This window comes from Perissodus microlepis, chromosome 15 (assembly GCF_051167445.1).
Source record: "Perissodus microlepis isolate ML-2025 ecotype Zambia chromosome 15, ASM5116744v1, whole genome shotgun sequence".
NCBI lineage: Eukaryota > Metazoa > Chordata > Actinopteri > Cichliformes > Cichlidae > Perissodus > Perissodus microlepis.
In genome coordinates this window covers 2,493,888-2,507,093 of record NC_140475.1, presented here as the reverse complement: position 1 = coordinate 2,507,093, position 13,206 = coordinate 2,493,888, and the positions used below count along the sequence as shown (strand labels likewise).

General features: G+C 44.0%; 1 protein-coding gene across 11 annotated transcripts in view; it reads left to right on the top strand.

Moving 5' to 3' along the window:
* nrxn3b (neurexin 3b) overlaps positions 1-13,206 on the top strand; it is a 329,334-nt gene that overhangs the window by 286,629 nt on the left and 29,499 nt on the right. For 10 of the 11 annotated variants that reach the window (XM_084953179.1, XM_084953178.1, XM_084953181.1 and 7 more), the window contains 2 exons: positions 6,184-6,273; positions 7,870-8,180. In XM_084953179.1, coding sequence (XP_084809305.1) covers positions 6,184-6,273; positions 7,870-8,180 — 401 coding nt within the window. The remainder of the gene's footprint in view (positions 1-6,183; positions 6,274-7,869; positions 8,181-13,206) is intronic. The other variant, XM_084953184.1, reaches the window with a different exon arrangement.

Sequence of the window (13,206 nt, the reverse complement as noted above, 5' to 3'; positions counted from 1 at the left end):
GTAACCTCGAGGAGCTTTGTATTATAAGGTAGAGACCCTGCAACAATCATATGACCCCCTATGAGCAAGCACGGCGACACAAGGAAGGAAAAACTCCCTTTTAACAGGAAGAAACCTCCATAAGAACCAGGCTCAGGGAGCCAGGTGGCCCAGCTGTGACCTTTTTGGGTTGGGGGGAGGAAGACAGCATAAAGGATACGCTGTGGAAGAGAGGCAGAGATTTGTAATAACTAATGATTAAATGCAGAGACGTGTAAAAAGGTCCAGCCCTAACTATATGCTTTAGCAAAAAGGAAAGTTTTAAGTCTTAAATTTAGAGATAGTGTCTGTGTCCTGAATCCAAACTGGGAGCTGGTTCCATGGAAGAGGTGCGTGAAAGCCTCGTATTCTACTTCTAAATATCCTAAGAAGCACACGTAAGCCAGTAGCCTGAGAGCGACATGCTCTATTGGGGTGATATGGTATCTATCTCCTATCCATCCATCCATAATCATAACCATTTATTCAGTTCGGGGTCACTGCGAGACTGCAGCCTATCCCCGCTGTCATAGGATGAGAGGCGGCGTCCACCCTGAACAGGTCCCGTCTTTCTCCCAGTGAACCAAACAGGTTGAAGTGTTCCCTTTGCAGCGAGATTAAATACAGGCAGTGAAGCTAATTCTGACACACGGCTGAAGAACAGGAACATTTTATTAAATAACTGAATGAATTATGCAAACTGCTACACACTGTCTGATTGTCTGTTTGTTTTTCTGCAGTGTTACTGTGCTCTCTTCTCAGCTTAGTTCTCCTTTGTTCCCGTCTCATTATTTAGCATTCAGTGCTACCATAGCTGACAGCCAAAAATATAATAAATAAATAGTTTCAATAATTTAAACTGTCTTTTCTTCCATTTCTGCTGAAGTTTTATAGTCTGCTCAAAACATGGAAGGCAGTGCAGAAAGATAGGATGGATAACCTTAGTGTCAAGCTGAGCATGCCCGGTACACAAGCGCTCAGAACTTTATATTGTCATTATCAAAGGTGACTTAAACAAAACTGCTTTCACTGATAAAAAACAATCCACACTTTAATGCAACCAGTGTTAAGAAACAAGACGGAAAAGAACTTGTGCACTTCACAGCCCCATTCTTCTCTATAACAGTACACCCGCTCTGATCCCACACTGGAGCGTTTCCACGAGGCTTCGGCAGCTTACGCGCGCGTGTGTTTGCGTGTGGGCGTCGAATGTATGCGTTGACTGCTTTTGTCTTCCTTTCTCTAATTATTCTCCCCCTCTAACAGTGCCCTCTCAGATCTCTGTTCTGTTTTTGTCCTCAAATTCCTTTTTATCCGTGTTTCTCCGCCTTTTTCGAGTCGGTGCTCATCGTGGCTACGCATCTTTCTCGCAGTCCTGTGTACTTGTGTGACAACCCACATTACTGCAGGGACTTGTCTTTGTCTAGTGAGAGGGTTCCAATTTCCTTATATAACACTCCGAATCCCTGCACTCTTTGATTTCGGATTACATGATCTCTTTTTTATTTGCGTGAGTTGGAATCTTTGAATCAAAGAATTATTAGACCGAGCCAGGCGGAGATTGTGCATCACACGTTGCCTCGAGCTGGCTGAGGTCCAGGCGTTGTCTCAGATGAATGACCATTGGCCTAACTACTCTGCTAGTGCCTTGGGGAAAGTATGTCCGTGTGTGTGCGTGTTTGTGTGTGGTCCATCATTTGTGATGGGTACAAGGGGGTTGGTCATAGCCAGAACAGCCTTGTGTTCATTTTCAGACACACGAACGCTCGAAAACACGATTACTTTCATCCACACGCTGATGCGCACAATGTTGCGACTCCCACAACCTGAAACAGACACAATGAGTTGCACGGTTTCAAAACATCTGCCAATCTTTGTCTTGAAATACAGACAAAACAATTCCTCAGGAGCGAGATAAATCCCCACGCGTCCCTGGGGCCAAACATGATTAGCCCTATCTGAGACACAATCTTTGTCGCTCTCACAACTCAGACTAAGCCGAGTGTACAAGCCGCCAATCTAATTCATCTTTTCAGCACCATAAATTTCAGAGCGACCTGATAAATGATGAATTTACTCCCTGGCTTCGTCTGACGCCCGAGAGAGAATGGAAGGAAGATCGGGGGAAGGCGTGCAGGAGAGAAAGAAGGGACGTGGGTGAATAGAAAAGAAGTGCAACTGGTGAAGGAATACAGAAGCGTTTAATGGAGTGAGAGACTGGAATACGTCGACAAAAAGTGAGAAAGAGCTGACATGTAGACGAGCACAGAAGAAGAGAAAGTGAGTGAAAAGTAGATAAATTGTGGCTGCAGCTGTAGAAGCCGGATCCAGCCAAGAAGAGCAAAGAGAGCTGATTGCTGAGACTGGGAGACGGAGAATAGCGGGAGCAGATGAAGGAATATCGCTGGATGGACAGCGTGCCGCAGAGAACGAGAGAATGGAAAAAAGCTTGAGTGCACGGATGAATAACCAGGGAGTGAGGAGGAGAAACAGAGATGAAAGTCAGGTGTAGATGGGAAAGAAGGTGGCTTGTGCAAGATATTCATTACCAGGGGGCTGCGGTGGCGAGCTGTGGAGTTGAGCTGTGGAATGATGATTTCTGGACAGGGCCACACTATATCAAATGTACTCATCATCCCCAAATAGAGAGAATGCCAGGAGCCTGTCACGGTGGCCATTTTCACAGTTTTGATGCGCTCTCAGCACTGGCCCTGTGATGGAACCCCGGTGAGATTAGTCTGGCAACCAACTGCAGAGAACGAAGCAACCGACCAGCAGATGACTGTCACCGTGCCAGTGTTTGTGTTGACTGAATGGCTGCCACCAAAGGGAAAAAATCGAGACACTGTTTTGGCTAGGAGGAAAAAAACGGTGATGGCATGCAGCGGGGCCGAAGTAAAAGCCAGCAACGTGTGCATAAGCTCGCAGCAAAATAATATAATAATGATAAACATACGTAAATATTTATATTCAGCTGGTCTTCTCTATAAGGGCTGTGTGGTGTTATCACATTTTACCTTTTAAGGCCCTGCAGAAACACAGAGAGAAGAGACGGACGACAAACTCACCCATGAGGCGGCCTCTAGGCTGTTTTTATGCTCATCTCATGTGGCACACTGCCACGCCCTGAGAATGATGTCACGTCCACGCCATTTTTGGACAGCCGCGCACCTCTCGATTTTTGTAAGTTGGTACATTGTGCTGCTGGGTAAAGACACAAGTGTACTAACGGTTTTTACTGCTATTTTAATGATATATCAGTAAGCTCAAAGTCACAGATGTTGCAACAGGGTTTTGGAAAACTTTGTGGGAAAAAAACTTCTCTTCCTGTTTCGGTGCTGATGTGTATTGTTTGATTGGCGACACCTGCCTTTCCAGAGAATACTGTAGTGGCTGCCTGCAGCGTTAACCGTGGGGATAAAAAGAAGGAACTGTGTAATGATGGGAGTAAGATTGCAACCCTGAATTTAATAAGCGGAAGAGAATGGATTCAATTAAATTCAGTTCAGTACAATTCAGTTTTATGTATATAGCACCAAATCACAACAACAGACGTCTCAAGGTGCTTCAATCAGACGACCTCCTTTGAGCAAGCAGTTGGCAACAGTGGGAACGAAAAACTCCTTTTGTCAGGAAGTAATGTCCAGGCTCAGGGAGGTGGCAGGTTTGGGGTAAGAGCAGGAGAGTCCTGGTGCTCTTCCTGTACAAGCAAAGTGAATGTGTCCTGGTTGGATTAGCTTTCAACTGACTAATACCAAAACCAAAGCAAACTTAGCTACGTTAGCTTGAGTTAAGGTTGGCCACAAATTTAAGGTAAGATTCCTGGAAGATTAGCTGATCACAGAGCTGCTGCTGCCTCTGCAAGCCCTTTTGTAACCCATTTCCAAAGTAGCTCCACCTTCGCTGCCTTACCTGTCCGTACTGATGGGTGTTTGGTTTCTTGCCCTACAAATATAAAGACTTATACAGTTTTTCTTTTGCTTGTTTTCACTATGGACGTTGACTGAAAATGAAACCGGTCCTCTGGCTTTAAAAGAACATCAGACATATTATAATGTCAGATTGCTCATCCGTCTCTCTCCTCAGTACACTGGGAGGAAATGTCTGTCCACTATATTTAGGGGAAAGAAAACTGAAAACCTTAGTAGACTGACTTTTTAATAAACAGTAGTGCTTTTATTGGCAAGGTCATCCATTCTGAAGTCACCTCTAGAAATTGAATATCAAATTGACAAACTAGAGAGAATTTTCTCATTAGGTGCACAATTAGCTGGTGGTGTATTCATTACGTGGGGACTGTCACCTCATTAATCACCTAGAACAATGTAAGAGCTATACCTGAGACCACGGCATTAGCAATGCACAGCAAACTTAGAGCTTCTTCTCCGTCTTCCTCTCAGTCTCGTGATTCCACTTCGTCTAAAGGACAACGTGAGGCTACGTTTGAGACTTTATGGAAAAGACAAAGCGGAAAGAATGCGAAGAGATTATTTGTCGATGGCACTCATCCACTCTCCCCCCGTGTTTCCCGGCTCGTCTCTCAGCTCGCTCGATCAAACTCCAAACCTTTTCCGACCGTCCCCTGACTTCAAACACGAACATCTTGCCTCCCTCTGTGGCCCTTGTCCAGAGGAGAGTGTATTTGGCTGCCACCTGAAACCTGCTTGAGATCAAAGGAATGGGGAGGGAGTCCTGCTAGTAGCTGATTAACCTGCTGGCACACTGCAGAAACATTCGTTTAGCTCCGTGAGCTCCCTTGCAGCCATATCTACACTCCATCCCAGCTGGCTGTAAACTGATGCCTTGGATGTTTTTTTTCTGTGAAAGGTAGCAAAGAACGCAAGGAAGACAGAAAAGAGAGAGGGAAGGGAAACTGGTACGAGCTCACGGTTTTATGCAGTTGTGACGCGTTCGCGCGTAATGTTATGGAAATTTAGTCAGCAGGTCAGAGGAGTGGTGACTTACACCAAATGTAGCTTATTGCCAAACCAAGAAAGAAAATGAAATATAACCCGGGCGGGTGTCAGAACGAGGGCGTGAATGTAAGCACGTTCAAAAGCTCCAAACTAAACACACTGGCAGGTGAAGCTTTGCCCTTTCAGTTGTATTATACTGTAAATGAGTCAGTGCCAGTGCCTTTCTTCTTTCTTCCTCCAAATCCCTTTCCTTCTGGATATTGAGTGACATCACACTGTCATTCGTCTCTTTTGTTAGACCTCAAAATGTTTGAAGACGGACTTGTACGTCTCAATTCTCACTGTTGACAGATCCGCGGCACCTTTCAAAGGGAGAGGATCCCTGTTTGTCAGACAAAATGTTGCATCCCGGCACATTCACAAAGGAAATTTGTAAATGATGCCAGAAATACTCAGTACAGGCTCCAGATTCCCTGCATAAGTGAGGCTATTATTATTACACTACTGTTATATACCTCCAGCCCAACAGGAACATTCCCAGAAGAGGTGGTTGCGTTCTTTTGGTGTTTTTTTGAACCCAAAAAGCCTCCCACTATGTCAGTAATGATCTCATTTGTATGCATTGTCCTCTTCAAATCTGTGTCACTGTGGGACTACCCCCCCCCCCCAAACAGGTCTGCTGTGCTTCAAATTACCACATCCTCATCTAACGTTGCCTCCTTTTCCCCTCAAAAGCTGCTACACACTCCTTCCCTCCAAGTAGCTACTACACCAAATCGTTCCTTGGCCCTTGAAATGTGAAAGCAGGTGGTGTCCAGTGGGAGAATTAGTGCACATAAATTACCTCCAATTTGCTTCAGAGAAAGGCGCTTTATGCATGTCTGCCTTTTTAACCACTTGATCTCCTTCCTTTTGTCTCTATTATGTAATATGACATAGATGTGATGCATTTCCTGTGTTTTGACTTCTTCTTGCAGGATTTTTCTTTCCCTACAGTTTGTTTTCCTCATTGCTGCTGTGTGTGGAGTGTGCTGTATAAATATGAGTTTTAAAAAATTTCCACTAAAGTAACGCTACTTTGGGGTAAAAGAAATATACATATACATATATATATACATATATATCATAAAGCTTTTATAAATATTTCTAAACAAAGATAAAACTCTTCATAAACCACTGTATAAATGTGTGATGTCTGTTGCTGTTGCCAACTGTTTGAAGCTGTTTGTTAAACTTTCAAACTTTAAAGGCAACAGCGACATTGAGCGCTATCAAATGGCAAATAAGAAAATCCCGTTCAAATATACCCGGCCAGTAGAAGATTGGCTTCAGGACAAAGGTAAATCTTTATCGAACTTCTAGAATGTTCTTTATTTTCTGTCATTTCATCGGCTTGTTCCCTTTCAACCTCTGAGAATGAATAACCATCCCTTAAACCCTTTAAAAAACCAGTAAACCAAAGCAATTTGTTTTATTTTGTTTGTGTTTTTAGCCTTTTCGTCCTTTCCCTTTGGTTCAGTTTTTATGATGCTTTTTTTTATTATTTCTTGTCCCTTTTTCTGTCATTGTCATCTTTAAAAAAAAAAAATGTTGAACCATGGTGTCTAGTTAAAGGGACTGGGAAGTGATTTTGTAAACAGTGCAACAACAAGATATGAAATATCAAGTGCTGCTAATCTTTTGTGCAAAATTGACTAGGCGGAGGCATTATGCATTATTATCTATGCCGCAACAGTCGGCCACTTGTTTTGAGAGGAGAATTAACTCCCTTGGCTCAAATCCTCTGTAATGTTTGAGAACAAATTAATCAGTGGGCATATCCCCCTGAAAACTTTCCAAACAGCAGGTGCCTCTCCCTGCTGTAATTTATCTGATTGTACTTAAACACATCAAACATAATAAAATTCTCACTTGTTTGGCGATGGAGAGCTAATTGGAGCCTTTTTGACGGCAAAGCGTCACAGCGCGCCTGCCAAGGTGCACTGTGCCCTGATAGAGCTGTGCTTTTTTTTCTTTTCCAGTCGTTAGATTAAAACCAGCACCTTGTTTGTATTTAACATTTTGTGGGGATTTTCCCAGAAAAAGAAGAAGAAGTCTGTTTCCCCCTTTGTTTTTTCTGGTGCTTAATCCATCATAAAAATATCATAAACTGCTTTTAAAATTCATTGCACATAAACATCAGCATAACTTCATCATAAAGTCCCTTTAACAACTGTAAAACAAGGCAGGTTTGGAAAAAAAATCCCATTACCGCTGCATGCATGACTCCACATGTGCTATTTCATTTTTCTGTGATATGAACGTTGCCCCTGCCATTTCATACCTAATGTATTATGTATTACATAACAAACAAATGTAGCGGGCTTGCGGTGTTATGTGTCTGTAAATTAAACAATGGAGATTTTTAATTATGATTCCTGCATTGTGAAAGTTTGCTGTGCTTTTCTTTCATTGGGAATGCATGAGCAGTGTGTTTTGATAATGATATTTGGGCTTCTCCTAATGAAAATCACATGAATTGTAGCAACTGGGCATTGCACATTATTCCCCCATATACATGCTGTACTTATTGCTCGAGTCCACCCTTTTGTCCACAGAATAACAACAAAGCTGTGGAAAGTGTTACAACACTGCTGCTGCTGTGACAAGTGTATTTGTTTCAGCTCTAGCAGCAGTTTGAAATCTACTTATTGTACAAAATGTACTCAACAGTAGGTAAAAAGTAGGGCAGCTGTAGATACTTTTTTCAGTACAAAGCCAGGTTGCGTCATCATTACAGTTTGAAAACCATCTGCAACTTCTTTTAATCAGGGAAACAAGACATTTCATCAAACGTTCTCTATCACCGCATCTGTCTTGCAATGAAAGTTTAATGTTATTGTTACATTAGATTATCATCTCTTAAGCTTATCAGCGCTTTTCCCTCCCGCGCCAGGACGGCAGTTGACGATCTTCAACACCCAGGCCACTATCTCTATCGGTGGAAACGACCGGAAGCGGCCCTACCAGGGCCAGCTCTCCGGCCTCTACTACAATGGCCTCAAAGTCCTCAACATGGCCGCCGAGGGCCACGTTAACATCAAGGTGAACGGCAGCGTGCGGCTGGTGGGCGACGTCCCCACTAGCCGGGGTGCGGCACGCACCACCACCTCGGTACCGCCAGAGATGTCCACCACCTTTATAGAGACTACCACCACCTTGTCTACCACAACCACCCGCAAACAGCGCTCACCACCCACTATCCAGGTAAGGGAGAGGGTGTATGTGGTGATGTTTCCAGCAGAGCTGTTTGTTACCTGTAGACATTCTAGTGATTTATGGAAATTTAAAAAAAGACGCGTAGAGATCTTCAAGAACTCTGCACATGCTTAGAGTTTTCCCATTCCCACGCTGTCACTGGTGTTGTTCTGTCAAAGGAGCTGGTGTTGCACAAGGTTGCTCAAGACTTCTCACAAAGAACCCGTCAAGACATCTTTTTGTACCAGTGATGACTTAAAAGGGTGTATTTCAGCCTAAACTATGATCTTCTATCTAACCTAACCAAGTAGTTTTTGGTGCTTTCGACCAATAAATCTTGAAGCTGACCTTGAAGATCTTGGAAAGTCAACATGACCCCGCTCTACCTCCCTGCAAAGTTCATTCAAAACCTTTTGAGCTATCGTCTCTACAGACAGACACGCACACATGCTACCAAAGACCAAACTTCCTTGGCAGAGGTACTAAATAAAAGAAATGACAAATGAATAAGGGAATGAAAACAAAGACCAAACCTGAACCACCTTATCTTGGATTTCAATCTCGAGATTAACTCCAGTTCTGGCCCTGCAATATCCAAATGTGGATTTTGTCCCTGTTCTAAAAAATGACTCTAGCATCTAATACTTAACAGTCAATCAATCAATCAATCAATCTTTATTTATAAAGCACTTTTCATACAGAAATGCTTTACATGGTTAAAAGCAGCCCACCCCACCCCCACACTCTCATTAACATAAGCGGTCATGGATACACCCCCCCCCCCCCCCCCCCCCCCCCCACAAACACACACACACACACACACACACACTTGAAAAGTAAAATTGGGCAAAATTGTGCTGGGCACACATGAGCCAGGTGAGAAAACACTATCACACGGAGCCGTCTGCACCGGGAGCCGGTCACAGACCGCAGCCTCCAGGCCGGGCACACAGCTGGAGGGAGGCAAAGAAGCCCCCCAGCCAGGCTGAGAAGACCCACAGCAGCCACGGTCGATCACAACCCCGGTGCAGAGAGCCCCCTCCGAGGAAACCTTTGTGCGTTTCTCTGCAGTGACAGCAGCATCTGACAGTGTTTGACACTCAAGGATGGAGACGCACTGAATAAACTCACTTGGTTTCAAAATTCTCTCTCGAAAAATTTAAATCACTCTTAAAATAATATTTTGTTCAAGTCTACTAATGCAGTACATGCACTAATCGTGCACCGCTGTAATTAGAGAGCTTTAAAGGTTCTGGAGTTGATTACCTAGCCAAATAAGGTTCAAGTCTTTTGCTACATAAGCTGAGCAAACAGTCTTTAGAGTGGCCTCTACAGACATGAGAGTGGTGTTGATTTTCTCAATTAACTGTCAGCAAGAAAGTGACAAAGCCTACTGTGTTTCCCACCGTGTCAAACTAATGCTAGGAATCTTACAGCGTTGGACACATATGGCACAGGTGTCTGTGGGTTCAGTGTTTCCGATATGACCAGAGCTAAAAATGTGACAAAGGGAAATGTAAAAAAAAGAAGTGCTCTTGTCCCTTTTCTGCACTTAACAGCGTTTCTGTGTCTTCTTTGTGACTTTGCATGGATGGATTGTAGGTTTGTTTCTCTCCTCGATCAGTCAAGGTCAGGATACTGTATCTCTCATCCTATGGAGGATTGAATGCCGCTGTTCACTGAGGCGTGCAAAGCCGGCCTCGCCGCCGCTCCCTTTCTCTACCTGTCTCTCCCTTTTCTCCTTTTTCCGTCTCTCTCTGTCACTCACTCCTATTCCGGCCTGACGGAGGCCTTTCTCCCAATACGTCCTGACCAAGCCAGTGATTGTCACTACTGTGCCAAGAAAGTAATCACCGAGCCGGTCCTTTGACACGCACGGGACAGATTGAACCATTCATTGTCCACATTAAAGCAGTAAGTCTCCCTCGGGGGTGAGATGGTGTTGGGGTTGCTTGTTGTATGACAGACAGGGACCACTGTTATCAGCCTCTTCACCTCAACGACAGATAGCCTGCCTTGCAGCGATGATGGCCCTTCACGTCGGTGCTGTCACTTGCACGTCTGTATCAGAGCGGTGTGGAGGAGGCCACTGCGAGGGAGTCCTGTGATTGGGACTGACATAGCCTTCATATGTGAGGTTTGAAGAACTGGAACAAAGGCAAAGCAGTTCATATTCATTCTGGCTGTGTGGCATCGGTAATCTGCAATGATGCCCGAGCTGAGATACATTACAGCACCGTGTCTGGCACCATCAACAAGGTCACATCAGATAAGAAGTAACGTGGCTTCGCTGGGAAAATGGCATTTTGTGTCACAGGCTATTAATATCAAAGGAAGTCAATAAAGTGTGTGTTTTGAAAGAGCTTTTATACAAAGCACTCTCCTTTTCAAGGTGAAATGATGAACCGATACCTCTTTAGTCAATAACCAGGATGCAGCTGTCGGATACCAGATGATGCACTTTGCTTCCTTAAGATTATAATATTTGTAGGAGGTTTTTTGCCCTCACTAACTTTTCACTTTATTTTTGTATTCCTTCTGAGAGCACACCTTGTTCATTCGTCTTCCACAAGCTCCCAATGCAGGGCCTGCTTTGATTCATGCTGCCATGTCACAGAATTTCATTTGCCAAGGCCTTTAATTTTACAGTTCCCTAGTTGGTTGTCAAATACCGTAGTGTGAGAGGTAAGGAGAGGACCTGTACCAGTTTGGCAGATTTCTCCACCCCTCTGGGTAGTATAGGGGAGTTGAGGGATTTGAGCTATCATTAGTGATGTACTGCAGTGCTGAAAGAAAGCTATAGGCAGCTGGACCAGGACATGTGTGCAGGAGCTTGAGAAGTGTGAAGGCTAAAATGTGTTTTCTTTTGTATCTGGTGTGTTCTCACACATCTGTGTTTTGTCCATTTTACCAACACTGCCTGTTTTTTTGTCTGAGGTGAGAAGGTGGCGAATCCCCCTGACAGCTCAGGATCAGCAGAACGAGCGACGGGGGTGGGACGCGGAGGGAACCAATCTCACGGTTAATTAATGATAGCTCCGCGGGGACATACCGACACGACGGACATGTTTCGCTCGCTCTCTGTCACTGTGTTATGTGATTTCACTTAATCTCAGCTCCAATTATGTTTACGCGTAACGTTCTCCATTTTGGAAAATATAGTGGGAATTTTACATTTTAACCTCCTAAGACCCGAACTCTTCCACGGCAGCATTTTTAATTTCTCTTTGATATTTGAGCATATTGGGGCCCGATGAATGTTTTGGTTTTTTTTACCTTATTTTTGTTTTTATGAAAAATAAGAGCCACATATGAGGATATTTGTTTAAAATTTTGATAGAATAGTAATAATGGATTGGATTTATATAGCGCTTTTCAAGGCACCCAAAGGTGGAGGCAGCTACAGGTGTAGCCACAGCTGCCCTGGGGCAGACTGACAGAAGCGAGGCTGCCATATCGCGCCATCGGCCCCTCTGGCCAACACTAGTAGGCGGTAGGGTAAAGTGTCTTGCCCAACCAGGACAGAGAGCCTGGGGATCGAACCAGTGACCTTCCGGTTACAGATACGCTTCCCAACCCCCTGAGCCACGGTCGCCCCGTAGCATATAATGTCCTCGTAAGTGGATATCAGGCCTTTGTAGAGCAAAATTGAGTATTTTGGTCTAAATAACCCAAAATGTGATGTCCACATATGTGGACGCCAGGTCCTAGGAGGTTAAATGAAAAGAAGGAAAGGTTTATCATTTAAAGCTTAAGTATTCATATAATTTACTGAGTAGCAGTTACATCTCCAGTACATAATAATGGTGGGACCATTTGACCGTAGAACTGAAGAAGCTTCTTGGATGAGAGGTGAAACATCTTCAAGCAACCTAAAGAAGTCCAGATGCTTTTCTTTCCAAGCTCCTTGGACCCTCCTGTCTCTTTCCAGCACATTGTGTACAACATAAAAATAGGAAATGAACATTCAGGTAGTTATGTCTATAGTTTTCTCTACAGCACCTTTATACATCACAATTTGTTCCTCGTTGCCTTGTTAAGAACGGTCTACGAATGCAAACATCAAATATTAACTACATAATGTCTTGTTTACACGATCCTGCAACACTGTTTACTTTAGGCAACAGTGTGCCCCTCCTACTGTTATCTTCAACTTGTCCTCTTAAAATAAAAAGTAGTAGCCTGCTGCGTGAAAGACCGACGCAAGGATGCTAGCTGGTTGCTCATTAATGAAGAACACCAGTTTTACACATGAGGTCACGGTTGCTGGAAGTTGTTAGGTACTGCTTCTACATCTGCAGCTCCAGATGGAGCGTCTCAAAATTGAAAACTTTGAGCGGCACTGTCATCTGGGAGTGTGACTTCAGAATGAAGTGAGTTTAGCAGGCTTCCACGGCACGCTGCCAGTCTGTGCTTGAGTGTAGTGGCCCAAAGTTACATTAGCCACGACTTCTCGATTTGCTGCTTTGTGGGAGTTTTGTAGACAGCAGGTTTTCACAAGGGTGGAGTATGGACGCGATGTTCAAATTGTTAGCGTAGGTTCATCTTCTAAAAATCTTGGTTTAAGGTCTCCAAGGACAAATTGATACCATTGGTGTATCTACGAGGAGGCTGAGGGGTAGCACCGTGTGTGTGCATCAGAGTTTTTTGAGTTTGGCTTCATGCTAAGTTTGGGGGAGAGTTGTATAGTGTGGACAGAGATACTGTGGGCATATGAATGTTTCTCCATGATGCAAGTTCCTCATGGCCAGTTCTTTCTTAAAAGGGGTTAGACATCTCTCACTTACATTTGCTGGTAATCTAGAATATTCCCGATGCACAATTGCAAAACAAACACACAGAGGCACAGTTTAAGGCTTTACCAAAGTCCTTCAGCTCTGCCGAATTTTGTTGGACCAAAGAATACATTTTACGCTGCCGATTTAATGCGGATAGTCGTTTTGGGAATACTCATTAATGCGAGGTTCTCTATCATGGGAGATCAACTTCTCTCGTTCCCAATTAACTCACGCTGCCGGCGTGAGATGTTTGGGAA